Source organism: Sinohyriopsis cumingii, chromosome 2 (genome assembly GCF_028554795.1).
Source record: "Sinohyriopsis cumingii isolate HCF-2022 chromosome 2, ASM2855479v2, whole genome shotgun sequence".
Taxonomy (NCBI): domain Eukaryota; kingdom Metazoa; phylum Mollusca; class Bivalvia; order Unionida; family Unionidae; genus Sinohyriopsis; species Sinohyriopsis cumingii.
This window is the reverse complement of record NC_142962.1, coordinates 18640042-18667552: the sequence shown is the minus strand read 5'-3', so window position 1 is coordinate 18667552 and position 27511 is coordinate 18640042. Positions and strand designations below refer to the sequence as shown.

The following is a 27511-nucleotide window of genomic DNA, read 5'->3' as shown; positions in this document are numbered from 1 at the left end:
TGATGTAAAGATCAAGAAATATTTAAGAAACACAAATACATCAAAAAGATGATGTAAAGATCAAGAAATATTTAAGAAACACAAATACATCAAAAAGATGTAAAGACCAAGAAATATTCAAGAACCACAAATACATCAAAAAGATGTAAAGACCAAGAAATATTAAAGAACCACAAATACATCAAAAAGATGATGTAAAGACCAAGAATTATTGCAGTACCACAATTATGTTAAAAAGATGTTGCAAAGACCAAGAAATACTGAAGTACCATAATTACGTTAAAAAGATGACATAAAGACCAAGAAATATTGCAGTACCATAAATACATTTCTTTTGCATCAGCATTTGAATCTACCATCAGTCCATCATATTATCACTGTTTATCTTGTTGAGATCTGCTTTTTTCATTTACATACCTTTGAGGATACATCTGCAAATATTTTTGGGAGACTAGATAAAGGAAGTAATTTCAAAAAGAATCAGAGTTTTAATGATTTAACGTTATTTATCATTTATGGTTCAGTATTTGTTGCTTGTGGCAAGCAGCATTTGGCATATACTGTTTATCTTTTGTTCTTCATTCAGCTGTTTGTTCTCCACTCACTCAAAATTCTTTTTAATCTTCATTTACCATTCATTCATCATTCCATCTGCATTTCAAATGGGTACTTAAATATCTCAGGCTCCGTTTGTATAACAACAAAAAATGATTAGCAGAAAATAAAAACAGCTTTAATTCTTCAATGACAAAATGTAATCAACATGTTTTATTTTACCAAGAAGGAAAATTACTAAATATTATACATGCAGAACAATAATGTTGATTACGTGTGTGGATGAAGAGGATACTGTTTAAGCAATGAAGTCAAAGAAATGAAGCATATTAGAAAATTAATTTAATTTTCAAATTTTAATTCTTAAATTTTGCAGGCATTTTCTAAACACACAAATACCCATTATATAACTTCTACCACTAACTAGAATCCATTTGACAAATACATGTAACTATACATTTCATATGTAATAGCTGACATGAAATTCAACTACATTTATACCATCAAATGAAATGCACTCATGTTTTTTTAATAAAAGTCACAATACACAGACAAATGAAAGAAAAACTGATTATTCATTTTAACATACTAAAAATCTTTTCAGGATTTTATTTATTGATTTCAAGACTTTTATAGTGATCTCATACTAAAATATTTGTTGTTTTTGTGAGCTCCACTAATGAATTTTTTGTTTGATTTCTTTTCCTATCAATATATGAATACAGATCACTGGCAATTAATACATTTTATTTGTGACTGCTTTAAAATTGTTTAATTAATGTATTCATTGATTAATGACTAAACTTAAAAAAAAGATCTTAGATATTCCAGGCATTCTAAGGTGTTAGGAGTATTACCACGGTCGTTGTTGATATGATCTAAGAAAGACAACTGTTACTCTCTATTCTGTAGTGGTCTTGAAGGAGTTACCTTCGTGTGTGTTGATTAAACACGTGACTTGTGTTTTCGTCTACGAGCTATTCTTTTGAAGATATCACCACTTATGATGATACAAGCATGCTATCAACATGGTGGCAGCGGTGAACGCATATCCTGATAACGTCTGCAACGTTGATTTTCGCTGGATAAACGCACAGAGTTGAAGAAACTCCGAAAATTTGACCAAGCCAGGTCGCGAAAATAGATCACATTTAATTGAACATTCGTCCCGATTTGATTCGTTCGACATGGCGGACTCGTTAAAGCCACCTGGGACTTTAGATATTACTGAAGGAAACATAAGTGAAAACTTCAAGAGATGGAAGCGACAGATAGAAATATATTTGACCGCTAGTGGTTCCCAAAACAAAGACAAGACAGTTCGAACCAGCATCATTTTACACTGTGCAGGACCGAAGGTAATTGACATTTATGACCAGTTTGTATGGGCAAATCAAGATGACAAAAACGATCCAGACAAAGTTCTGCAACAGATTGAAGCCTACTGTAATCGACGGAGGAATGAAGTTCTTGAAACCCACAGGTTCTGGTGTGTGAAATATGATGACTTTACATCGTTCGAACATTTCCTTACCGAAGTTAGGAGAAGAGCAGAGTCGTGCAATTTCAAAGAAAAAGACAGAATGATAAGAGATAAAATTGTACTCAGCACAAGTGGTAAGCTCCAAGAATTGTTGTTGAGAGAAGAAAAACTTGAACTTGACAAGTGTCTTCAAACTTGCCGAGCATTTGAACAGTCAAATAGACATGTGCAAGAAATCAGACAAGACAAAGTACATGATTCGGTGAACAAAGTTGATAACGCGAAACCACGATCACAAGCAGGTGTATCTGGTACTGGATTGGTAAGACCGAAACTTAAGTGCGGTTTCTGTGGACTGTTTCATGAACGAAGCAAAGAAAAATGTCCAGCCTGGGGAAAGAGATGTAACAACTGTGGTGTAAAGAACCATTTCAAATCATGCTGCAAGAAAGTGCAAACAGTTGACCAAAATGACAAGCCCGAAGAAGCTACAGAAGAAGAATTCTGGCTTAACTACATTGACAGTTCGATCAATTCAAAGGCAAAAGCCAAAATGATTGTAAATGACTGTGATGTAACATTTCACATTGACACTGGGGCCCAGGTAAATACAATCCAACAAAGATTTGTCCGAAAATCTCAGAGAATACAGAAAGTGTCACATCTCAGAATGTGGAACAAGTCAACAGCGAAATCCTTAGGGGAGGCAACTCTGACAGTGACAAACCCAGTGAACAATGAAACTTATAACGTAACTTTTGTAATTGTGCCAAATGAGCTAGATTGCTTGCTAGGTTTGAAAGCGGTTCAAGAACTGAAACTGGTCACAATTAACACCGATAATTTTATCGGAAGCGTCAAATGCCACCTCGGAGATCTTGGTGAAGTGAACCTCAGACTCACAGATGATGCAAAACCCAGGGCATTGCCAGCTCGCAACATACCGCTGGCAGTGAGAACTGAGGTGAAAGAACAAACTGACCTACTGACAGAACGCGGCATTTTAATACCAGTTACAGAACCAACTGAATGGGTTAGCCAGATGGCAATTACAAAGAAGAGCAATGGATCGTGGAGGATATGTTTAGATCCTCAACCGCTGAACAAAGTGTTAGTGAGAGAACGATATAGACTTCCAACTTTTGATGACGTAGTTCCAGGATTACATAATGCCAAAGTATTCACGAAACTCGATGTGCAAGAAGCATATTGGCATATTAGACTTGATGAAAAATCCAGTCTACTTACTACTATGATAACACCGTTTGGAAGATACAGATGGGCTCGACTACCGTTCGGACTGAATGTATCCAGTGAAATATTTCAGCGGAAACTGAATGAAGCTCTTAGCGACCTTGAAGGCATATTTACAATTGCGGATGATATTATCATCGTTGGTTGTGGTGATAATGAAATAGCAGCTCAGAAAGACAATGATGAAAAGCTGGCAAAGCTTTACAAACGCTGTGAAGAGAGGCACATTGTTTTGAATGAAGGAAAGAAGGATATGGGCCCTGAAATCACTTTCCATGGACACAGAATCACGCCACAAGGTATCAAGCCAGATAACGATAAAATCAAAGCTGTTCTTGAAATGAATGCTCCGACGGACGTTACTGAAATCAAACGATTTTGTGGATTGGTACAGTATATGGCTAAATTTGTGCCAAATCTGTCTGAGACTCTTGAACCATTGAGAAACCTGACTAGAAAGAACACACCGTGGAAATGGACAAAACAATGCACGGAAGCTTTTGAAAGAGTGAAACAACTGTTAAAGCAAACAGATGTGTTAGCAATCTACGATCCAAATAAGGACTTGGTACTACAAGTTGATAGTAGTAAAGATGGCCTAGGAGCTGCTCTGCTGCAAGATGGACACCCACTTGAGTTTGCATCAAGATCTTTGAAACCAGCTGAAAGGAACTGGGCACAAATAGAAAAAGAAGCGCTTGCAGTATTGTATGGGCTAGAGAGGTTCGATCAGTACACATATGGTCGCCCAGTGATTGTTGAAAACGACCATAAACCTCTGGAAACCATCCTGAAGAAACCACTCAGTCAAGCACCAAAGCGGCTACAAGACACTCTAATGAAGATGTTTAGATACAATGTTACGTTTCGGTACGTCAAAGGATCTGAATTAATCATTGCGGACACATTAAGTCGTGCTTATAGCTTGTCAGATGACACTGAACTGACTAGGCTGAAAGTATGTGAGGTCGAAATGTTTGATAAAATTCCGGATGCGCGAATTACAGAAATCAGGAGAGAAACTGCCAAAGACACAACTTGTCAGTTGTTGATTGACCGTATTATAGAAGGATGGCCCAAAAACAAAAATGACCTAAAGCCTGAAGTGAGACCTTATTTCTCTATCAGAGACACACTGAGCTTTTATGACGGTATAATACTGAAAGGGGAAGCTGTTTTAATTCCAAAAGCTTGGAGAAGACAAATTAAAGAACGTTTACATAGTGCCCACCTTGGCTTTGACAGTATGGTTAGGAGAGCACGAGGAACCGTTTTCTGGCTGGGAATGAATCAAGAAATAAGACAATTAGCAGACAATTGTGAACACTGCATGGAGAGAAAGCCAAAACTCCAGAAAGAGCCCCTGCGGCAACATGATGACGGCAACTACCCATGGGAGAAAATTGGGTTAGACTTGTTTGAAATACAGGGTAGAAACTATTTGCTGGCGATTGATTATTACTCAAATTTTATAGACGTTGATTTACTCACCACAACATCATCAAGTCAAGTCATTATCAAACTCAAGAAGCAGTTTGCGCAATTTGGAATACCTAGAATAATCATCAGCGATGGTGGACCACAATTTACGTCTGACGAATTCAGTCAGTTCACGAAACAGTGGGGCATTCAACATCACGTGACTTCTCCTCATCACCCAAAGTCAAATGGCAAAGCCGAAGCCGGTGTGAAGATTATAAAAGGCATGATGGTTAAATGCCTGAACTCTAGGACTGATCAGTACGAAGCACTGCTAGAACTAAGGAATACTCCAAGACAGGACACTGGTCTAAGTCCGGCCCAAATGATGTTTGGGAGAGAAACAAGATCAATGCTACCTTTGGTTCAAAAGAAGTCGCCCAGAAACAAGAAGCGAGATGCTAGGAAGGACTGTATCAAGAAAAGTTATGACCGCAGTGCTAGAATTAAACTAAAACTTGAAAACAGTCAGCCTGTATATTTCCGACACAAACGACACAAACCAGATAAACCCTGGAGAAAAGGTGTTATTACAGAATCAAACGACCGAAACTGTATTGTAACTTCAACGGATGGTGTTCAATACAAGAGAAATAGTGAACACATAAGACCGACATCAATCCCAGTACAAATCCGCGATAAATCACCGGAAAGAACAACTGTACAGGAGCAAACGGCTGACACGCATGTAAAGGAACCTGATCAGAGGCGTCCCGTACCAGAGTCGACATGCCTGGAATCAGCGACTACACCAGTTATAAGACCCAGGCGCGAAGTGAAGACGCCAACCTATCTCAAAGACTATGTGAGGTTTTGAGTCAGTTTTATGCAGTTGTGAGGGACATAATAATCCCCTGTAGTGATCTAGAAATGTTTTCAAGTGTTACAGTTATTGTTAGCAAAATTAGTTGAATTTATTTGCATTGCATTTTGATGACTGCATAGTATAAAATCCTGTCTTCTTTAAATCATTTTCAGTTAAAGTCTAGTCAATAATTTTTATCTAAGTCAAAAAATCCAAAGCCAGTACTTTTTGTAACTGTAAATTTTATAACCTGTTAACTTGTTCATAAATTGATGTTTGTTTAGATCTCAATTAGTTTCGTTAGAGAAAAAGGGATGTTGATATGATCTAAGAAAGACAACTGTTACTCTCTATTCTGTAGTGGTCTTGAAGGAGTTACCTTCGTGTGTGTTGATTAAACACGTGACTTGTTTTTTTCGTCTACGAGCTATTCTTTTGAAGATATCACCACTTATGATGATACAAGCATGCTATCAACAGTCATTAGTTGGGGGTCTAATCGCCAGAATATCATGATACAGTCAAACCTGTCTACAGAGGCCACCCATGTAGAAAGGTGACCTCAGAAAGCAGGTTCAGCTCTCAAACTTGGTTCATAACAAATGCATGTACTATAAGTTTTGAACATTGTTTAGCAAATTCTTTAATCTGCATCCAAACTGTACCTATGATTGGGATACACAGGACAGACTATTTGTTAGACCAGCTGGTGTAATTAGGCATGAAAAACATGTATTCACATTTTAAAAAATTGATGGATATAGCAGTTGCTCAAACTCGGCTTTTATCAGATACCTTTGATGATTAGTAAAAGATTTAAAGTAAAACAAAAGTAAACATTTTCTGAATCTGATCACAGGTTGTGACCATATACTGTACAAGATACAGGTAATTTCACTTCAAATTACTGTTTATGCTTCAACAGTAAAGGAATGATATTACATATAACAGCAAAGTTTAACTTAAGCAAGGTAATGCAGTTAGTAACTTGGCTAATCAATGTAGTACACCTGAAGATGATGTATTGCAATGGTAGTACATTGATGAGCTAGTACTTGATGGTTCAATGATGTACTAGTACTTAATGGTTCAATGATGTACTTGTGCTTAATAGTTCAATGATGAACTTGTGCTTAATGGTTCAATGATGTACTAGCACTTAATGGTTCAATGATGTACTTGTACTTAATAGTTCAATGATGTACTTGTACTTAATGGTTCAATGATGTACTTAATAGTTCAATGATGTACTTGTGCTTAATGGTTCAATGATGTACTTGTACTTAATGGTTCAATGATGTACTTAATAGTTCAATGATGTACTTGTACTTAATAGTTCAATGATGTACTTGTGCTTAATAGTTCAATGATGTACTTGTACTTAATGGTTCAATGATGTACTAGCACTTAATGGTTCAATGATGTACTAGCACTTAATAGTTCAATGATGTACTTAATAGTTCAATGATGTACTTGTACTTAATGGTTCAATGATGTACTTGTACTTAATAGTTCAATGATGTACTTGTACTTAATGGTTCAATGATGTACTTAATAGTTCAATGATGTACTTGTGCTTAATGGTTCAATGATGTACTTGTACTTAATGGTTCAATGATGTACTTAATAGTTCAATGATGTACTAGCACTTAATAGTTCAATGATGTACTTGTGCTTAATAGTTCAATGATGTACTTGTGCTTAATGGTTCAATGATGTACTTGTACTTAATGGTTCAATGATGTACTTAATAGTTCAATGATGTACTTGTACTTAATGGTTCAATGATGTACTTGTACTTAATAGTTCAATGATGTACTTGTACTTAATAGTTCAATGATGTACTTGTACTTAATAGTTCAATGATGTACTTGTGCTTAATAGTTCAATGATGTAATTGTACTTAATAGTTCAATGATGTACTTGTACTTAATAGTTCAATGATGTACTTGTGCTTAATATTTCAATGATGTACTTGTGCTTAATAGTTCAATGATGTACTTGTGCTTAATGGTTCAATGATGTACTTAATAGTTCAATGATGTACTTGTACTTAATGGTTCAATGATGTACTAGCACTTAATGGTTCAATGATGTACTTGTACTTAATAGTTCAATGATGTACTTGTGCTTAATAGTTCAATGATGAACTAGCACTTAATACTTCAATGATGTACTTAATAGTTCAATGATGTACTTGTACTTAATAGTTCAATGATGTACTTGTGCTTAATGGTTCAATGATGTACTTGTACTTAATGGTCCAATGATGTACTTAATAGTTCAATGATGTACTTGTACTTAATAGTTCAGTGATGTACTTGTGCTTAATAGTTCAATGATGTACTTGTATTTAATGGTTCAATGATGTACTTGTATTTAATGGTTCAATGATGTACTTGTACTTAATAGTTCAATGATGTACTTGTGCTTAATAGTTCAATGATGTACTAGCACTTAATAGTTCAATGATGTACTTGTACTTAATGGTTCAATGATGTACTTGTACTTAATAGTTCAATGATGTACTTGTACTTAATAGTTCAATGATGTACTTAATAGTTCAATGATGTACTTGTGCTTAATAGTTCAATGATGTACTTGTGCTTAATAGTTCAATGATGTACTTGTCAGGGATCGTCCTGGGCTTCGCCAATGTCGCAAATTGCGATTTTTTTTCCTTATTGGCGACAAAAATATCCCATCTGGCGATTTTTTTGGCGACAGACTTTTTGGTTATTTAATTTGTACATACAATCATGGATTTGGACTGGATAAATTAAAAGGGAGAATGAAAGGAAGCCACAAACTTGACTAAGCAATGCATTGGAATCAATCTGTTACACAAACGATCCTTTGTTCGTATTGACAACCCCATCTTTACAGTGCATTGTTACATCATAATCTGCTTATGCTGACATCTGGGCTGAGTACTGTATGCTGTGATACAGCCAATCATGCTACCGAACTATACCTACAACTGACCGACTTCTGAAGACGCGAATAGAACAGATACAATTCATTGAATGGCTAATCCTTCTGTTATTTTTTTTTTTTTTTTACATATACCAATACAATAGTTTTGTTGAACCTGCATAGAAAACTGATAACCTTTGAAGTACCGACTACTGCATATAAATACAAAGCAAACGGAAAAAATCTCAATCACAATTATATCTGTCGCCAGTGCAGCATTTTACTCATTGATCTTTTCCTTTTGCCATCAATCCCGTGTTACGGCTGCAGAGACTTAAACTCCGCAACAAAAAATAGCAAAAAAAACCCCAAACACTTTTGTATATTTAATAATAATTATTTATTTCTCAAAATACAGGAGTGAAAGAATACCTAAATTGGGTGTGAATTTATGCTTATATATACGGTCCAATATTGCCAGGTGTTGACTCATGTAAGTTTCATTCGTGGGAAAGGAGATCCTATTTTGTTTGTCGAGAAAATTTATACAGCATTCAGTGATCATTCTTGGGATTTAGGAAGCAATTCACTACAAGCTTTGTGAAGTTAGCCATGGGGGGGGGGCGGCTGCTGAGAGACTACTGGTGTCATCTGTCAGCACTGTAGACTGTGAATGTGGATTCAATAAGATGAACCTCATAAAAACTGACATCAGAAATAAACTCTGCATCTCATCTCTCGAGAATTTAATGAGAATCAGCATGTACAGATGTGAAAAATTAGACTTTGAAACTGCATTCAACAAGTGGGCAGTCCTAAAATCGCAACGGATCTTCATGTAACACTTTGTAACATTTTGTTAATGCTTGTTGTAATTAGAGTATTAACTAACCCATCTTTTGTAATTTTCATTGCCTGTTACATTAATAGACTAAATTAACACTTGAAAAAATGTACACTACTTGTTCTGGCGACACTTTTTGAAAATTGGCGACAAAATATTGAGGTTGGCGATTTTTTTGGCGACAGCTTTTTAAAAGCCAGGACCATCCCTGACTTGTACTTAATAGTTCAATGATGTACTTGTACTTAATGGTTCAATGATGTACTTGTACTTAATATTTCAATGATGTACTTGTACTTAATGGTTCAATGATGTACTTGTGCTTAATAGTTCAATGATGTACTAGTACTTAATGGTTCAATGATGTACTTGTACTTAATAGTTCAATGATGTACTTGTACTTAATAGTTCAATGATGTACTTGTACTTAAATAGTTCAATGATGTACTTGTGCTTAATAGTTCAATGATGTACTAGCACTTAATGGTTCAATGATGTACTTGTACTTAATAGTTCAATGATGTACTTGTGCTTAATAGTTCAATGATGTACTTGTGCTTAATAGTTCAATGATGTACTTGTACTTAATAGTTCAATGATGTACTTGTGCTTAATAGTTCAATGATGTACTAGCACTTAATGGTTCAATGATGTACTTGTACTTAATGGTTCAATGATGTACTTGTGCTTAATAGTTCAATGATGTACTTGTACTTAATGGTTCAATGATGAACATGTGCTTAATAGTTCAATGATGAACTTTTGCTTAATGGTTCAATGATGTACTAGTACTTAATGGTAATGTACTGCAATGATAGCACATTGATGTACTAGTACTTAACGGTGATGTATTGTGATGAAAGTACACTGATGTACTAGTACTTAATGGTTCAATGATGTACCAGTACTTAATGGTTCAATGATGTACCAGTACTTAATGGTTCAATGATGTACTAGTACATAATGGTGATGTATGCAATGATAGTACATTAATGTACTAGTACTTACTGGTGATGCATTGCAGTGATAGTACATTGATGTACTAGTAAGTAATGGTGATGTATTGCAATGACAGTACATTTATGTACAGTACTTAATGGTTCAGTGATGTACTAGTACATAATGGTGATGTATTGCAATTATATTACACTTATGTACTAGTACTTAATGGTGATGTATTGCAATGATAGTACACTGATGTACTAGAACTTAATGGTGATGTATTGCAATGACAGTACACTGATGTACTAGTACTTAATGGTGACATATTGTGATGACAGTACATTGATGTACTATTACTTAATGGTGATGTATTACAATGATAGTACATTGATGTACTAGTACTTAATGGTGACATATTGTGAAGACAATACATTGATGTACTACAATTGTTGCATAAATCCACGTTTGTTTGTACCCTCTATTGATATCATTAATGTGATTAAAAAAATGCACGGAACTTAGTCATTTCATCCACTAATTTATCATTTCTAACCTGCCTGTGACCAGAGTGGCCCTAACACTATCACTGTCTGTGTGTTTCATACTTAATGGAGTTTCCATATTAACAAGGCACCATATTGTGAACATTATGGATGAGTCTACTTTCCTCAGAAAACAGAGTGACAAAGTTCATCCTATTTGGTAACTGACAAATAATTCTGTAAATTACAGTAAGATTGAGATTTATATTCCTTTGCACACATGTACACAGAAATTATACAGCCTGTTAAATACACGTGAAAGGCAAATTTGTAGCTGTCTCTCTTTTCCTTTGCTTGATTCACCATTGTAAACATTGGATGCAGACGACATAATATTTACCTTCCATGTTCATACACATGTAGTTGTGTACCAACCACATCGCTGAAAATGGACTTGTCCAGGAACTTGAAATGATTAGTAAGCAGGGTCATCTTTTACACTGAAAATGTCTGTTTGGCATGACATGCCCAGTCGATAACGGTATTAGGGGCCCCTTGGTCACCTTCAGGTTTGAAATTATAAATGAATAACTGAACTATGTGCATTTTTTAAAAAGTCTCATTTATGCTTTCCGTTATTTAAATCAGTATGGGTGTACAAACGGGGAGGTATAGTATGACCATAGTACTTAGTATTGCGATGATATTACATCGATGTACTAGTACTTAATGGTGATATATTGTGGTGCATACTGTATGTATGTATTGTAACCCTGCTAACTGTATGATACATATTGTGCTATCAACCATATTGTATGATATCACAATCATAAGCAGGCAATGCACAACCCTAATTGTAATTACAATGCCTCAGATAACTTATGTTCTGCAGTCTGAACAATAATTTCTCAAAGAAATATCAATAATCAAGTTTTTTTTGTACCTGAGTCAGGCATGCATATGTAGCAAAAGCTCCAATGGGGGCTGCAGCAGCAAATGCAAATAAATGTCTTCTTATTCTTGGTCGGTCAAAACCCTCATGAAGCAGGAAAGACACTAACCCAAATGCTGCAGGTGCCTGGAAAAGATGTAAAGCCCAGCTAAAAGTCTCATGAATATGACAAAATATACATGTAATTTCTTATGTTTCCCAAGGAAATTCAAAACAACATTACAAAAAGACTGACAAAATATACATGTAGTTACTGATGTTTCCAGAGGAAATGCAAAACAACATTAGAGAAGACTGACAAAATATACATGTAATTACTTATGTTTCCAGAAGAAATGCAAAACAACATTAAAAAAATTAATGAATAGCTCAAAAAGAAAGTCTGCCATGAACAGAAAAATATCTTCTTTTACTGCATTGGTATTCAGTTACAAAAAGTGACTTCTGAACCATTAGTCATCTGCAATGAAGAAAATATTTAAACACTCACTGTCCAGTCATTTGCAGAATTGAATTGGTTAGTCATATTCCATCGATTTAAAATTAGTGACACAGGATGCCAGTATATATCAACTGAAATAGGTAACTCTCTTCAAATGATCAGTTAGATTCTAGCAGCAAAATTAAATAAAATGTAGCTGGTTTATGCAAATACAACTCTGATGACCTTGTACTACAGCATGTGCGAATCTCACTCAAATACTAGATATGCACCCCTGTAATGATGTGGCAATGTTATGTTAATCTCAATCCTACAACAAAAGCATACAAAATACTTCAGGCCTTTTGGCAGTAGGTTTAATTGTTAGCCAATCTTCAGGCCTTTTTGAAGCAACTTTAACTGCTAGCCAATCTTAAGGCCTTTTCGAAGTCGTTTTAATTGTTAGCCAATCTTCAGGCCTTTTTGAAGCAACTTTAACTGCTAGCCAATCTTAAGGCCTTTTCGAAGTAGTTTTAATTGTTAGCCAATCTTAAGGCCTTTTCGAAGTAGTTTTAATTGTTAGCCAATCTTCAGGCCTTTTTGAAGTAGCTTTAAGTGTTACCAAATTTTTAGACCATTTGGCGGTAACTTTAAGCCTTATTTAATAGCAGCAGATGGATGAAATGTTTGATGAGGTAAGAAATCCAGCCGAGATAAACAGCTACTACCTTTGTGTCTTTTGTGTTATACATTGTCTTCATTAAAGCTTATGACAAAATTAAAAGCAACAACCAGCTTGGAATCAGGAACAAATATCCCGAAAACACTGTTGATTTAAGGTATTTTTTGCTTATAATTCTTTTAGTAAACAATTTGTTTTGTGAAAACCAATTTTTTTTCTAACAGAATGTTTCTTTGTCAATACTTATTCAATGATAATACTTTAAGAGAACTACTACTGCCTCACAAATCCAGCCCTTGGTGCTGAGAAAGCTAAGTTAGCAGCCCACATCAGTAGCAGTTAAACATGAAATCTACTTGATATAGAGATCACCACCAAATCCTGTGAATAATTCAGTTACCACTGGAGAGGAATACATGCTCTCTTAGAATAATGCAACAATGGGGAGGCTGTATCTATACTGACTGGTTAAGTATTATGAATAAATCATATTTTACTAGAACAAATTGCTTTCTTCTAAAAATATGTTACTCCATCATAATGCATTAGAGAATAGGTAAGAGATGTAGAGAGTTACATCCCCTTACCTAGTAAAGGCCATCTCAGGTCACATAGGTATGTGAGGCAATGTCTAGATATATAATGTTACTGAAGCACGGACTCTAAATGCAGAAACATAGATTTTATGAAAGGAACAAATTTCCCTCCAGCAAAATTCATCTAGCTGCATCATTAGGAAGCTGCCAATCAAACTAGGAAGGTAACCTGTTGTGCCACAGCGACAAGTCAAAGTAGGTCTAGTTGTGAGCCTTTTGGAATGAAAGATCTCAAATGTTGAAGCTTGAGAATGTTTACTCTGACTTCCACATCACAGATTGTATAGCAGGGATCGTCCTGGGCTTCGCCAAAGTCGCAAATTGCGATTTTTTTCCCTTATTGGCGACAAAAATATCCCATCTGGCGATATTTTTGGCGACATACTTTTTGGTTATTTAATTTGTACATACAATCATGGATTTGGACTGGATAAATTAAAAGGGAGAACGAAAGGAAGCCACAAACTTGACTAAGCAATGCATTGGAATCAATCTGTTACACAAACGATCCTTTGTTCGTATTGACAACCCCATCTTTACAGTGCATTGTTACATCATAATCTGCTTATGCTGACATCTGGGCTGAGTACTGTATGCTGCGATAGTCAATCATGCTACCGCACTATACCTACAACTGACCGACTTCTGAAGACGCGAATAGAACAGATACAATTAATTGTATGGCTAATCCTTCTGTGGTTTTTTTTTTTTTTTTTTTTTTTACATATACCAATACAATAGTTTCGCTGAACCTTTATAGAAAACTGATAACGTTTGAAGTACCCACTGTGTATAAATACAAAGCAAATGGAAAAAATCTCAATCACAATTATATCTGTCGCCAGTGCAGCATTTTACTCATTGATCTTTTCCTTTTGCCATCAATTCCGTGTTACGGCTGCAGAGACTTAAACTCCGCAACAAGAAATAGCACACAAAAAAAACAGTTTTGCATAATTAATAATTATTTATTTCTCAAAATACAGGAGTGAAAGAATCCCTAAATTGGGTGTGAATTTATGCTTATATATACGGTCCAATATTGCCAGGTGTTGACTCGTGTAAGTTTCATTCGTGGGAATGGAGATCCTATTTTGCTTGTCGAGAAAATTTATACAGCATTCAGTGATCATTCTTGGGATTTAGGAAGCAATTCACTACAAGCTTTGTGAAGCTAGCCTTAAAGGGCTGGGGTGTGGGGTGTGCTGCTGAGAGACTACTGGTGTCACCTGTCAGCACTGTAGACTGTGAACGTGGATTCAGTAAGATGAACCTCATAAAAACTGACATCAGAAATAAGCTCTGCATCTCATCTCTCGAGAATTTAATGAGAATCAGCATGTACTGATGTGAAAAATTAGACTTTGAAACTGCATTCAACAAGTGGGCAGTCCTAAAATCGCGACAGACCTTCATGTAACACTTTGTAACATTTTGTTAATGCTTGTTTTAATTAAAGTATTAACTAACCCATCTTTTGTAATTTTCATTACCTGTTACATTAATAGACGAAATTAACACTTGGAAAAATGTACACTACTTGTTTTGGCGACACTTTTTGAAAACTGGCGACAAAATATTGAAGTTGGCGATTTTTTTGGCGACAGCTTTTTAAATGCCAGGACCATCCCTGGTATAGTATCAGCAAGGAAACCCTTTTACTCAAATGCAGTACTTGTTGTAACTGCCCTATCTTCATAAGCTGCAATGCAAGGTGAACCAATGATGCTCTCAAGAGCAGTTAATATGGTGCCTTATACAGCAAGGTTCCCACCCAAGATACAGTCCACTTTTTGCACAGAGACAATGTCATCGGGGTGGGTGGGGGTGAAATAAAAATTCACTGGAAAAAAACGCATTTATTTCGTCCAATATTCTCACATTCATGATGACTTAGCATGTCAGAGGAAGTGGAGTGGCAGCCTTTAATGATGACTGGAGCTGAGTGATTCTCTCCAAAGAGCCAAAGTAGGAAGTTAGCTATCTGTGGTATTGATACCTTCAATAGTGAAAATGTGTTCACACCCACAACTACTTGAGAAAATTCTCCATTTTCCCTTATATGCTTTCAAAGTGGGTGGCTTTCTTGCTTGAGCAATTCTTTCCACCAGTTTGTTCTTGAGGACTGTTTAATATGATCCAGCGGCCACAGGTGGCAGAGTGATCTATAGTGTTTGCCATTACTGTTCCTTATCATCTCACCTTTATCTCTGTGGGGGCAAGTCTCAGGATCAACCTATGTGGGTGTGAGAAAGCCTACCAATAGCTTCCTGTGGGTTAGTGGTTCTTTCCAGGGTTTTCATAACTTTCAGGAAAGAAAATATAATACCATAAAAATCCTAACCTCCATTTCATCTTCTGATCTTAAATATACATAGAACCCTTTAATACTGATGCAATAGGTTTTTACTTTTATTATCAGCCAATCAAACTGTGAATTTACAAGATCCAGTGTCACCCATCATACCCTGTGGATTTAATTCATTAAAAATCTATATCAATTAAATATTGACCTATTTAATCTGTTTTGCAAAGTCGATATGATATTTTAAACAAATTATGGACATGAAGTAAGTGGCACTGCAGGGTTTGTGTTTTGTAAAATGCAGGAGAGTTGCAAACAGCACTCCTTGTTGTCTTAACGTGAGTTATTCACCCTCCTCAAATATTTACATCATTGTTTAAAGCACATGACATCATATATCAAAATCGTGCAACCTATAAATATAGCAGTATTTGTGAAAAGCAACTGCCATGAAATCTGGGGACAAAAATTGAGAAGTTTGCTCAGAAAACATCTGGAAATCTTTGCTTTGAACAATAAAATTGGGGAGAGTGATGGATCACTCTCATGGAAGCAATTTAAATAGCATGACAGTGTGCGAGAGCAGGCAGAAGCCATGCACTGTGTAACTTATTCTAACTATATTTGAAAATGTTTTTAAAAATGTTAGCCACATGATCATCCATACATTATGAGAGGATGAAGGTCTTCAATAAATGATGGAAATAAGGAGGAAACTTAAATTCTTCTGCCAAATGACAAACACAAATTTATAAGATGGAAATAAGATGAAAACTTTCTTTTGCCCCATGACAAACACAAATTTATAAGATGGAAATAAGATTGCTACTATTCAAATATAAATTCAACAGGGGGGTTTGAAAGTAAATCAGATGTTTTTAGTGTTCATCACTACACTCACTTGAGACTTGATTGTCCCAGTGTTCAAACTTTTCTCTGATGGATCATCTGATCAAATCATGATTAGAACCAAGTTAATGTATGTCAATATTTTGTCTGCAGTATGAGCAAAGAATTCATTGCCTCTCCCACTTTTTTAAAACTGTTTTTCCTGGCATATTTCACAAGGTAAAATTCCGTCAACCAGTTCTGAAATTTGTTTTGTTGGGCTTTGCTGATACTACTAATAGCTAATTGCTTCCTAAATCAGCTTCAAAATGAATCACATTTGAACACTATTCTGACTATTCAGTAAAACTCAACTTTGAAGAAATGTTGCCACTGTTCATAAACTTGTCAAAAATCTATAATAAATATGGCTTAAACATTTTCATTCAAAGCAATGATATATAATACATTTTGTTCTCCTACATGCATCCAGCATCTCTTTGATTAACTATTTGGTAATTCTACATCCTGAGTATATCTATGCAAATTAGCCCAATGGGCTCACCCACTGCAGTCTTTAAACACATTTCACCAGCTACTGTTAGTCAATCAATTAATATGTGAAATGGTGGTTTAAAACCTGTCCTCATTGCCTTTCAATTATCGCAGTTTAAACTGCCCAAAGGATAGAGCTCCAATCATGTCTGTTTATTGTTTATGTACGCTACATGTAACTGGAATATACTGATAGTAGTGAGTTTTGTTTTGTTTTTGTTTTATTTTTCAAGAATACTGAAAATTGTTTTCTCAAAACTTGACTGTGTCAAGGGGTTTGGGAGTACAAATTATGATTTTAGCATGACATGTTACTTTAACAATTTGATTAAAATCAATCTCAACTTCACACAGGACTGTGGCATTCTGGTTTCAATCAAACTGCAACATGTTACGTCAGGTATGTCAACATCTTGAAAATAAATTTCCACATTTCATCTGCATGATCAGAGTTTCCTCTGACATATTTGATTTTTTTATATAAGCCCAATGGGCGCCTCTTTTAGAATATAGGATAGGCATGATCTGAAATTTGAGGTGCCCTGGGCTTTGGGCTGTTAGATTTTGTGAACGCTGATTACTTTTTCCTGTGCAGTTCTTTTAAGATTATCAAGAGGTCTGTAAAAAACAGAAGCAGGTGAGACAGGTAATACAGGAACTCCCTGCATACCACAGCGCAAGCTTTAACCCTACAGTAATATAATCAGAGTTTCCCTTGAAGTAGACGATGTGTGATTTTCTTAACTGTAATGCAGATCTTGACATGGTTAATGCTTATGTCACTGGGTGAAAAGTGACTACTGTATCTGACCATCCATATGCAATTAACTGCTTAAAGCTTCCTTATGCCATTTATACTGATAAAAGAAAGATTTTTCATTATTACTTTGTGTAGCATAATAGCCAGAAAAACGATCATAGTTAAGTGGGATGATGACATCTTGACTGCTGCTCCCATGGCAATTCCATCAGCTGGAAAGACAAAGAGAGTGAGATATATAACAGTCTCATGAAATAGCTCAGACTTTAATTGTATTCACTTGTCAAAATACATTTATTGGGGTGATATGGGTGATTTGCTCCTCTGAAGGAGAGTGTAGTGAATGCGTATTATATGCCCGCCCCATGTTTAACAGTCCATCATTGACTTTGGAAATTATTCACCAACAGGTCTCAATCACCTTGATCTTTGCTCTTTGTATGCAGTCGTGTACAGAAACCATAATTTTATTATACGACATACCATAAACATCACCTATGAAACTGTGACACCAAACATTCAGTAAATGACAGTTTTTCTGCAAAACCAATTTTCCTTTGACCCACAAATCAAAAGGCCTCTTCCATGTCTGCAAAACCAATTTTCCTTTGACCCACAAATCAAAAGGCCTCTTCCATTTCTGCAAAACCAATTTTCTTTTGACCCACAAATCAAAAGGCCTCTTCCATTTCTGCAAAACCAATTTTCCTTTGACCCACAAATCAAAAGGCCTCTTTCATTTCTGCAAAACCAATTTTCCTTTGACCCACAAATCAAAAGGCCTCTTCCATTTCTGCAAAACCAATTTTCCTTTGACCCACAAATCAAAAGGTCTCTTTCATTTCTGCAAAACCAATTTTCCTTTGACCCACAAATCAAAAGGCCTCTTCCATTTCTGCAAAACCAATTTTCCTTTGACCCACAAATCAAAAGGCCTCATCCATACCATAAGTTGTCTACTCATTTTAGTTAAGGTATGTGGTCTTAAGCTAAAGTTGACATGGCAAGATCTTTTTGTCTCCAAAGTGGCCTTAACATGCAAAAATCTTATGTCTCCAAAGTGGCCTTAACATGCAAAAATCTTAGGTCTCCAAAGTGGCCTTAACATGCAAAAATCTTATGTCTCCAAAGTGGCCTTAACATGCAAAAATCTTATTATGTCTCCAAAGTGGCCTTTACATGTAACCATTTGACCACACAATCATTAGGTTTCTTTCTAACCGAACATGTAATTTATCCACAAACATTGGTGGGTGAATAATGAGAAAAAAAACTAAGTTTTTGCAAAAACCCTGGTTCTTCTTTCAGCCACAAAGACAATTTTTTTTCAAAATGAGCCATCAACAGTGTTTCACTGACCCACAATTTCATGTTCTTTCATTACTCCATCTATGAGCCATCAACAGTATTTTGTAACTGTAGATGCTGAAGAATCTGAGTTGTTGTATGTAAACAATTTATACTGAGTTTTGTTTCCACTGATTAATAGCTAGATCTAGTTATAAGTTCATTAAAATCTTATCAGCCTATGTAACATTTAACATGATGATGTCATAATGACATTTATTACTAGTTTTATGTCCCCAAGGAAGAGCTGATCTGTTGTAATTAACACAAATACTTCTTAGGATAATATCTACTGTCTATACCTGCTGCATGAACCACTAATCCAAGTGTGGCTGTTATTCTGTTTCGATTCTGCACAGTTTGGGCCCCTACCTCTGCATCTGAAAAATAAAACTCACAACTTAAATACTGAATAAGTATTGAATCAAATCCTATAACTCTTTATGTGTCTTTGATAAATATTAATTCTGAACATACTCAGGTCCCGAATTGTATCCTATCAGACTGCTGGATTTCAGTTCCTTTGCTAACAGTCAGCATGAATAAAAGATTTAGTGCATGATGAAGGTGCTCTTAGACCCAAATGTACTAATTATCCATTTTGATATTTAATGAAAATTCCAACCTAAATATTGTTAATAAGTTTTTCCTCATGCCTTGCCAACTACAATGAAAGGATGTAAACTTTTTAACTGATGTTCTGAGAAAATGAAGAATAAGAAAGCTCAATACTGCTACTGCATACATATTATTTTTTTTTATTTTGGATTAGTTTTGTTTGATTCCAAAATGTTGAAAAAGTTTGAAATTAAGCCTGTATTAAATCTAATAAGGCTTTAAAAATGGTCAAACTTTGATGTATGTAGGGGTTTCCTGGTCTCAAAATTGAGCTTGACTGCACATAATAACAGAACTTGAAATTAGCGGTAGTCCCCTAGCCCGAGGCTAGCAGAATTTCTGTCAGACTAGTAACTTTCATAACGTTAATAGTCTGATGGGCTAGCAAGTTTCGGTTATCAATAGTCACAGCGTTTGTTTACGCCATTCCCTAATAAAGACTTGACTTAGCAGACGTTCTGTAGAATCAAAGCAGTGGCCATTGTAAACTCAGTCATAAAATATTAGCATGAGAAGATGAAGTCAATTTCTGCATCGGAAAGGTGTGTTTCTATAACAAGAATCCATCCGATTTTGTGCATTTCATTTAACTGCCCAAATTATGGTCCTGTAATTAATAACTGAAGTTTGATAATTGATCCTAATTAATACGATAACGAATTAAATGAAAAAATGACGTGGTATCACACTTTATTTACTCAACCACAGTAACAAATTACAAAGCAGTATACCACACAAAAGAACACGGCAAAAACTATTCAAAGAAATTGGTTTGCACTTTTTTTGTTTATGTTTCTTGGGTTTTTTTGCTCACTACCCAAACGCTCCAATAGTCACAAACAGGAAACTACATATTTTAGATTTCCATAAAAAAAATAATAAGAATTAGATCAATTTATTATGATTACATTATTGACACATCCTTTCCATACAACTACTTTTTCTTTGATGATAAGAATAGTTTTTATATTTTTCCCTTACAAGAATGAACAAACAATTGAATACACGTGGAGATATCCAAACAGAATGCCGTACATTTGTTGGGAATTAAAATCTCTGAGCATGGGCATCTAAGATTTGAAAATTTTCCGCCTTATTATTAATTTCAACAATACACTGAGGTTCGATTAATTAAGAACAATTACCAAACTTATGACTTATGATACCGTAACTGGAGCTGTTAAATACAAAGCACCGAGTGTCTGATGGCTTCGTTTGATGGGAACACACCTTTTCCAAGCTGAAACTAACACTATCTTCTGATGCTAATATTTTATAACAGTGTTTACAATAGCCACTGCTTTGATCATGCAGAACATCCGCTGAAGTTAAGTCTTTGTTAGGGAGAGGCCTTTTGTGGGGGGGGGGGCAAAGACACGTGCTTTGAAACATGTTTCTTGCTCTGACATTCTTATATAAAGGACACTGTGCCATTCCTTTTCTTGCTTTAAATAATTCGCGTCAGCTATACTATACCATCTCATATTTCAAAACAAGGCACACTTCCCTCCTTATAAGACAGGCAAAATGTGGCATTTGATAGAAGGTGTTCAGCCACCAGAAAAAAAGAAAAAGTTGAATGAGAATGATGAGGAATAATTTTTATGATAGGGAAAAGTGTAATGAAAATTTTTAGAACAAATGGATAAAAGACAGGGAATGGCTGAATTATGACGAGGAAAGGAACGTTATGTGGTGTAACTGGTGTATGCAATTTGCAAAAACAAACACACAGAAAACATCCAGCTTTGTTGCGGGTTGTTCTAACTTTAAAATTGAATCGGTAAACAACATGAAAGCTGTGCAACATTGTTTTGTGAACAGGTCTAGTAAAGATTTGGCAGGACTAGTAAATTTCTCAATATACTAGTCCTTCTGGCTACAAAGAAATTTGTGTTAAATTCGAGCCCTTAATAAGATCATGTGTCAAACCAAAACAGTAACCTAGCATGTAAATAAGTGAGAGTGGATATTGATGGTTTCATATTAATTTATGTGATAATAAAGGACCATGCATGGCTGTCTCTGGTAGGATGAAAAAGTTTCAATCATAGTAATGTGCTCACTTTGAACTAAAGCAGTTTTTATAAGCAGTTTTAAAGCAGCGCATAAAGCAAGTAATTTATTATGTAATGGGACCATGGTGGTCATCTCAAAGTGTCAATGACTGAAATTTATCATTCTCTTGTAAAATAAAAGATAAGGATGAAATTTATCATTCTCTTGTAAAATAAAAGATACGGATGAGCTCTCTGTCTCTGTATATAACTACTGTTCATCCCAAATTCACTCACAGTGCAAGATGTCAATATGTGAAGCTGTATAGGTTTAGCATGTTGGATCCACAGACATAGTTGGACAAAGTAAATCCTATATACCACTGAATTAATGGCATGAACGTATAAACAAATATTTTGAACAGGTCACAACTCTTGACTTCTTTCCAAATCAAGAAGTGAATTCTCAAAGGGTAAACAAAACTGATCCAAGCATTACTCAGTTAAAATAAACAAACACAGATACTACTGTCTATTTAATTTTCATAGGGGAAAATCTGAAAAGTTATGCAAGAAACTCATCATTTCTTGGTACTGGGAGGCTTGTGTGGAAAAAAATAGGACAAAAATGATGGCCTTTCCCTGCCCGTTGTCCACTTTCTTTCTTCAGAACTGTGGTCATCTACGGATACAGGATGAATAGGACTGCTTCCCTATTTGCAGTGTCCTAGAGGCATCCTTTCTATTCTTTGCTTACCCACCTAAAAAGCCTTCCAAGGTACGTGAGGCTTACCTTGGTGTGGTTTTGTGGGGGATTTAACATGATTTTTCAGTACATAATAGGTTAAACATAGTAGTCAATATAATTGGTGGAGGAAATATCTAGGAAGACCAGTGAAGAACCCCTGATCCAAGGGAAACTACTCGCAAGCTTTCTTACATACCATGTTGGTCAAGCCAAGTCTCAAATTCACATGCACTGAGATAGGTGAGTGAACTGTAAAGGTGAATGCCTTAGACCGCTTGGCAACATGGGGCACCCCATGAAACAGGAGATTAGAACAGTATGTATGTGATCTTAGCTTGACCTTTGAGAAAGATGGCAGTGGACACAACTGCATCGCATTCCAGTACCTGGATGTTTATCCTGCTGTTACTGGAATCATCAGGGAATGTTGAGCAGCTGATGGGAACTACCCCCCCTTTTGAGAAACTGACTTTCACATGAGTTCTGTGGGATTCATGGTGAGAGATCATAAAGTGTTTTGTGCCTTTTAAAAGATTGCTCTTGATACCAAGTCTACCATGGAACACACTACCATGGCAAAATCTCAAGAGACAAAATGAAAATCTCAAGAGTCAAAACTGAACTCTCAAAAATCATTTTCTTTAAGTCTTGAGATCATAGTCAGGATTCTTTGAAATTCATGAAGGAAATGAATGCCTGAGAGTTTTGGCAACTTGAAGAGATTTATTCTCCTCCTCAGAATTGATACTAATTTTCCATTTCATTCGAGTCCAATGGTTGGAATGATCATCAGTGGCAGGTCATTTACAAGACCAAGACAGAAAAGAAAATATTTTTTTTGGTGCCATTGTGATTAATTAACATGAGCCAGTGTATGGCAGTTAACATGAAAATGTAAGATGTGTATATCTTGTAGTTTTATTGTAAAGATTTTTTTGTCAAATAAAATCTACAAGCAATTTTAGTTTCCTTTACACAATTGCTGACTGGTGACTAGTGATGACATTAAAAGTAATTAAATTTCACATTTAACAGGCTCTGAATTATTTTCTGGTGCAGATTTTCCCTTAAATCACTTTTTCAAAACAAACTGCTAACTGCTTTCCAACACTCCTCCAAGCAACATTCATCCTGTGGAGGAAATTTCTGAATTAAACACAACATATATTATAGCATTTCATATTTCTTAGCCAGTGTTGTGTAGCTTTGGAAGAAAGCCATGTTTTGATGTTTTGGCACAAACTGAACTGAAACATATCAACTACCCTTAAATATTCCTGTAAAAACATCTTGAACAACAGAATAACAATTGACCAATACAAAAATATAAAAAACACATGCTCAAGTATTTCTGCCAAAATCATTTATTGTTGAGTCTCTTCTTTTTTTTAATGTCTGTCAAAGGTCAGACGAGATTTATTAAAAGACTTTAATGTCATCAAGGACAGAATTTGATCCCTTTATTACTCATAACAACTCAAAGAACGTCTCGTGTAATCAACTAACGACTTGTTGTGAACACACTAGCCTTCATTATCCGAGTACAACAGTATAACATTTCAGGTCCCCAATAGACTTTTTCAATCAGTTTCTGTAATGTAGGGACAGAATGCAGATCTATCAACAATAACAAAAAAAACAAAGGGGGGGGGGGGCTACTAATAACAATTATTATTATTTTGCAAGTGAAAAGGTAGATTTCAACTATAAAACAGTATGTGCCACAGGTGGCTTTTAAACATTATTTTTGTCCTAACACTAACAGAATTATGTTTATATGATGGGCAATCAAACAAATGCTAATATTTAATCAAAAGTTAATCAAATAAAGTCATAATTTATGTTCTGTTCCTCTATAATAAACATTAAAGATAATTTCAGAATACTCTAACCTAGATTCAACTAAGCATGACATCTGTGGCACATTAGCTCTGCTCATTTCATACGAGTTTACAAAGGCACAATAGTACTGACCAATAATTTGAAAACAGTAGTCTATATTAAATGTTGATCACTGTTGCATAGTCAATTTGTTATTGACAGTGTTCACTTAAATAGGAAATTATGCCAGAGATGATACAAGGGTAATTAAGATTGATGCTCCAACTCATATCGAGACAAAGTGGAAATTAGACAGCAAATTATTGAGTTTTCTACATTACATGTACATACAATACCTGCTCATAAAATAAAGCTAGACCAATTTGATAGGATGCACTAACAACCTGAGCAGGTATATGAAACGAGTACCTTCATGTGTGATCATGACAAAATTATGATGTACATGGTCAAAGTTTGCATATTTCTAGGTATTTAATTTCATGGATTAAATTCTGCATGCACAAATAAGAGAGAGTACAAAAGAACAAAAGTTTTCTGACAACATAAGGTGGTCAATTAAATGGTAGTCAAAACAATACTACTGCATGTATGAACACAAATTAAACACCTGCCATGATCAATCATTTACTATTTCTGCTCAAAATCAAACAAAGCCGATGCATTCAACAAGTCAAGCACTTACTTAGGAGTGGTAAATTTAGGTTATGTGGATGTTATCATCCCACAAGCAAACCAGTCTTGATCTGTACAAAGCATCAAAATGCAAACAAGATTATATGTTTCCAGTTGGCTGACAATCCTTGTTTTGCATTGCTGACCCTAGCACTTTTTCCCAAATGTTAAAAAAAATTTTTTTATACAAAAATCACATTAAATACGCATGTTTAAAACAAATAACCAACCTGCCTACCTTAATTTTAAAACCAGTACAATAGGAAACACATTTTTTGGTTTGGCTGAAGCACTGGTACTTGAAGCAAAACTTTTAGTGTTTTACCATCTTGCTCTTCCTTTGGATGAAAAATGGGTAGCTAAAATGAGATGCACTTTTGAGGGGATTTAAAAAATGGAATAGCATACAAATCTTTTTTATAATCCTTTTATAAATTTTGTTCAAAAGAGTTAAAATGAAACAAACACAAGTAAAGGATAATACCAAATTGGTTGTAAAATCAGCACTATTTTCATTTAGGACAAACTAGACACCATTAGAAGTCTTTTTGTGAAAATCCCATCCAAATATGACTATCTGTAAAGAAGAATTAGTGATTTTCAATATGTTAATTGTGGCAGTGATATTTGATGTCTGTGGTACACCTATTTTAATTAGGACCAACCTGATATCATAAGAATCCTTTTGTTGAAAACCCAATGTTGATATGACCATACATTTTGAAAAATAGCTATAACAAAAATTTAAGATGGTTGTCATAGTGGCCATTATTAGATGTCTGTTTGGCATTTCATTCAGAACATATGCAGTTTTCTGGTGAAAACCTCTTGTCAATACGACATGCTATTTTGTTGGAGTAGCAAGAAGATTTTCTAGATAACTTCCATATATTTAAGGTCAATTAAGACCAACTTTATACCATTATGGGACTTCTGCTGATGTGGCTGCCATACTGGATTTCTGAGCAGTACCATTTTCATATAAGACTGACAAGACCTTGGAATAAAAGTTTTTAAAAAGTTTCAAGGCAATCCTCAAAGTAGTTTAGGAGAAGTAACAATGACAAATGTGTGCCAATGAATGGACAGACAGATGGACAACATCTATAACCAGTAGAGCTAAGGGGGGAGGGCCATTCTGTATCACGTGGCGTATTTTTCATTGGTTCTTTAAATCTGTGGTTCAAAACAACCATGAAATCCAGGAAAATTGGCACCTCATGAAACACTGAAACCACTGTAATACCCATGAACCATTATCTTTTTATTTTATATATCTTTAACTGAATACAAACATCTTTAACTTTTATCCATTTTTTAAAAACTGCACCATACTGCCAATATTGTGCTGATGTACTGTTAAATTCAAATACATACACGCAGAGTAAACAATGTACCTGACGGAGCATGCATGTGACCACCACCAATCTGGTCCACAAGAAGCATAAAGATGAAGCCTGACACAAGTGTAATTCCGATGACAGTGTGATCATCGAAGATTGGATGATCATGATTGTGTTCCACCTCTTCCTTCACAGCGGTCTCTTTACTTTTCTCACTTCCTGTTACCTCAAGATGGTGATGCCCTGTTAGAAAATCAGAAACTTAATAAACTAATATATATATATATATATATATATATATATATATATATATATATATATATATATATATATATATATATATATAGTAGAAACTGCCTTGAAAGACCACCTCTTTTGCCAAAAATTTGGTCTCTCAAGACAGGTGGTCTTTCATAACAGGTCCCAATGCTACATAATCTATAAATGCATGCATTGAGAAGGTGGTCTCTCAAGACAGGTGGTCTCACATAGCAGTGGTCTTTCAAGACAGGTTTTACTGTATGTATGTATGTGTGTGTGTATATATATATATATATATATGTATGTATGTATATATATATATATATATGTATGTGTGTATATATATATATATATATGTATGTGTGTATATATATATATATATATATATATATATATATATATATATATATATATATATATATACACAGTGGAGCCTCGTTAATCCAGACACATTCGTTCCCAGTGAATATGTCCGGATTAACGAGCTTTCCGGATAATTGAATCATGCACATTTTTATTTTACGATGTCATCACACCGTATACATATACATGTATATGCTAGCTGTAATTGTACTGTATATTCAATAATGGTTGAAATAAATTAATGAATACTTCTACTGACGTGTGTTTATTTCATATTATTATAACATGCGATTGTACATAGAGTAAATATAAGTTTAGACAATGAACACTTTGTTCATGTCGACACTCTCTGCTTCTCCCTCATACAATTTGCCTTTGATGCCCCGCCGATTCTTGGAATTTTGTAGCCAACCATGAGAATAGGCAAAGTCAGTGATGCCGAGTTGGTCTCTGAGTATCTT

The 27511-nt window shown here is 35.1% G+C and overlaps 1 protein-coding gene across 2 annotated transcripts in view; it reads right to left on the bottom strand.

Annotated features, from left to right (window-relative positions):
* LOC149804409 (zinc transporter ZIP9-B-like) overlaps positions 1 to 27511 on the bottom strand; it is a 64425-nt gene that overhangs the window by 17984 nt on the left and 18930 nt on the right. For both annotated transcript variants that reach the window (XR_016415607.1, XM_089939931.1), the window contains exons 3-6: positions 26481 to 26669; positions 19509 to 19586; positions 17986 to 18071; positions 11704 to 11838 (exon numbers count right to left, since the gene is read on the bottom strand). Coding sequence is in view for 1 of the 2 variants with exons in the window: in XM_089939931.1 (XP_089796057.1) it covers positions 11704 to 11838; positions 17986 to 18071; positions 19509 to 19586; positions 26481 to 26669 (488 nt within the window). In the remaining variant the exon portion in view is untranslated. The remainder of the gene's footprint in view (positions 1 to 11703; positions 11839 to 17985; positions 18072 to 19508; positions 19587 to 26480; positions 26670 to 27511) is intronic.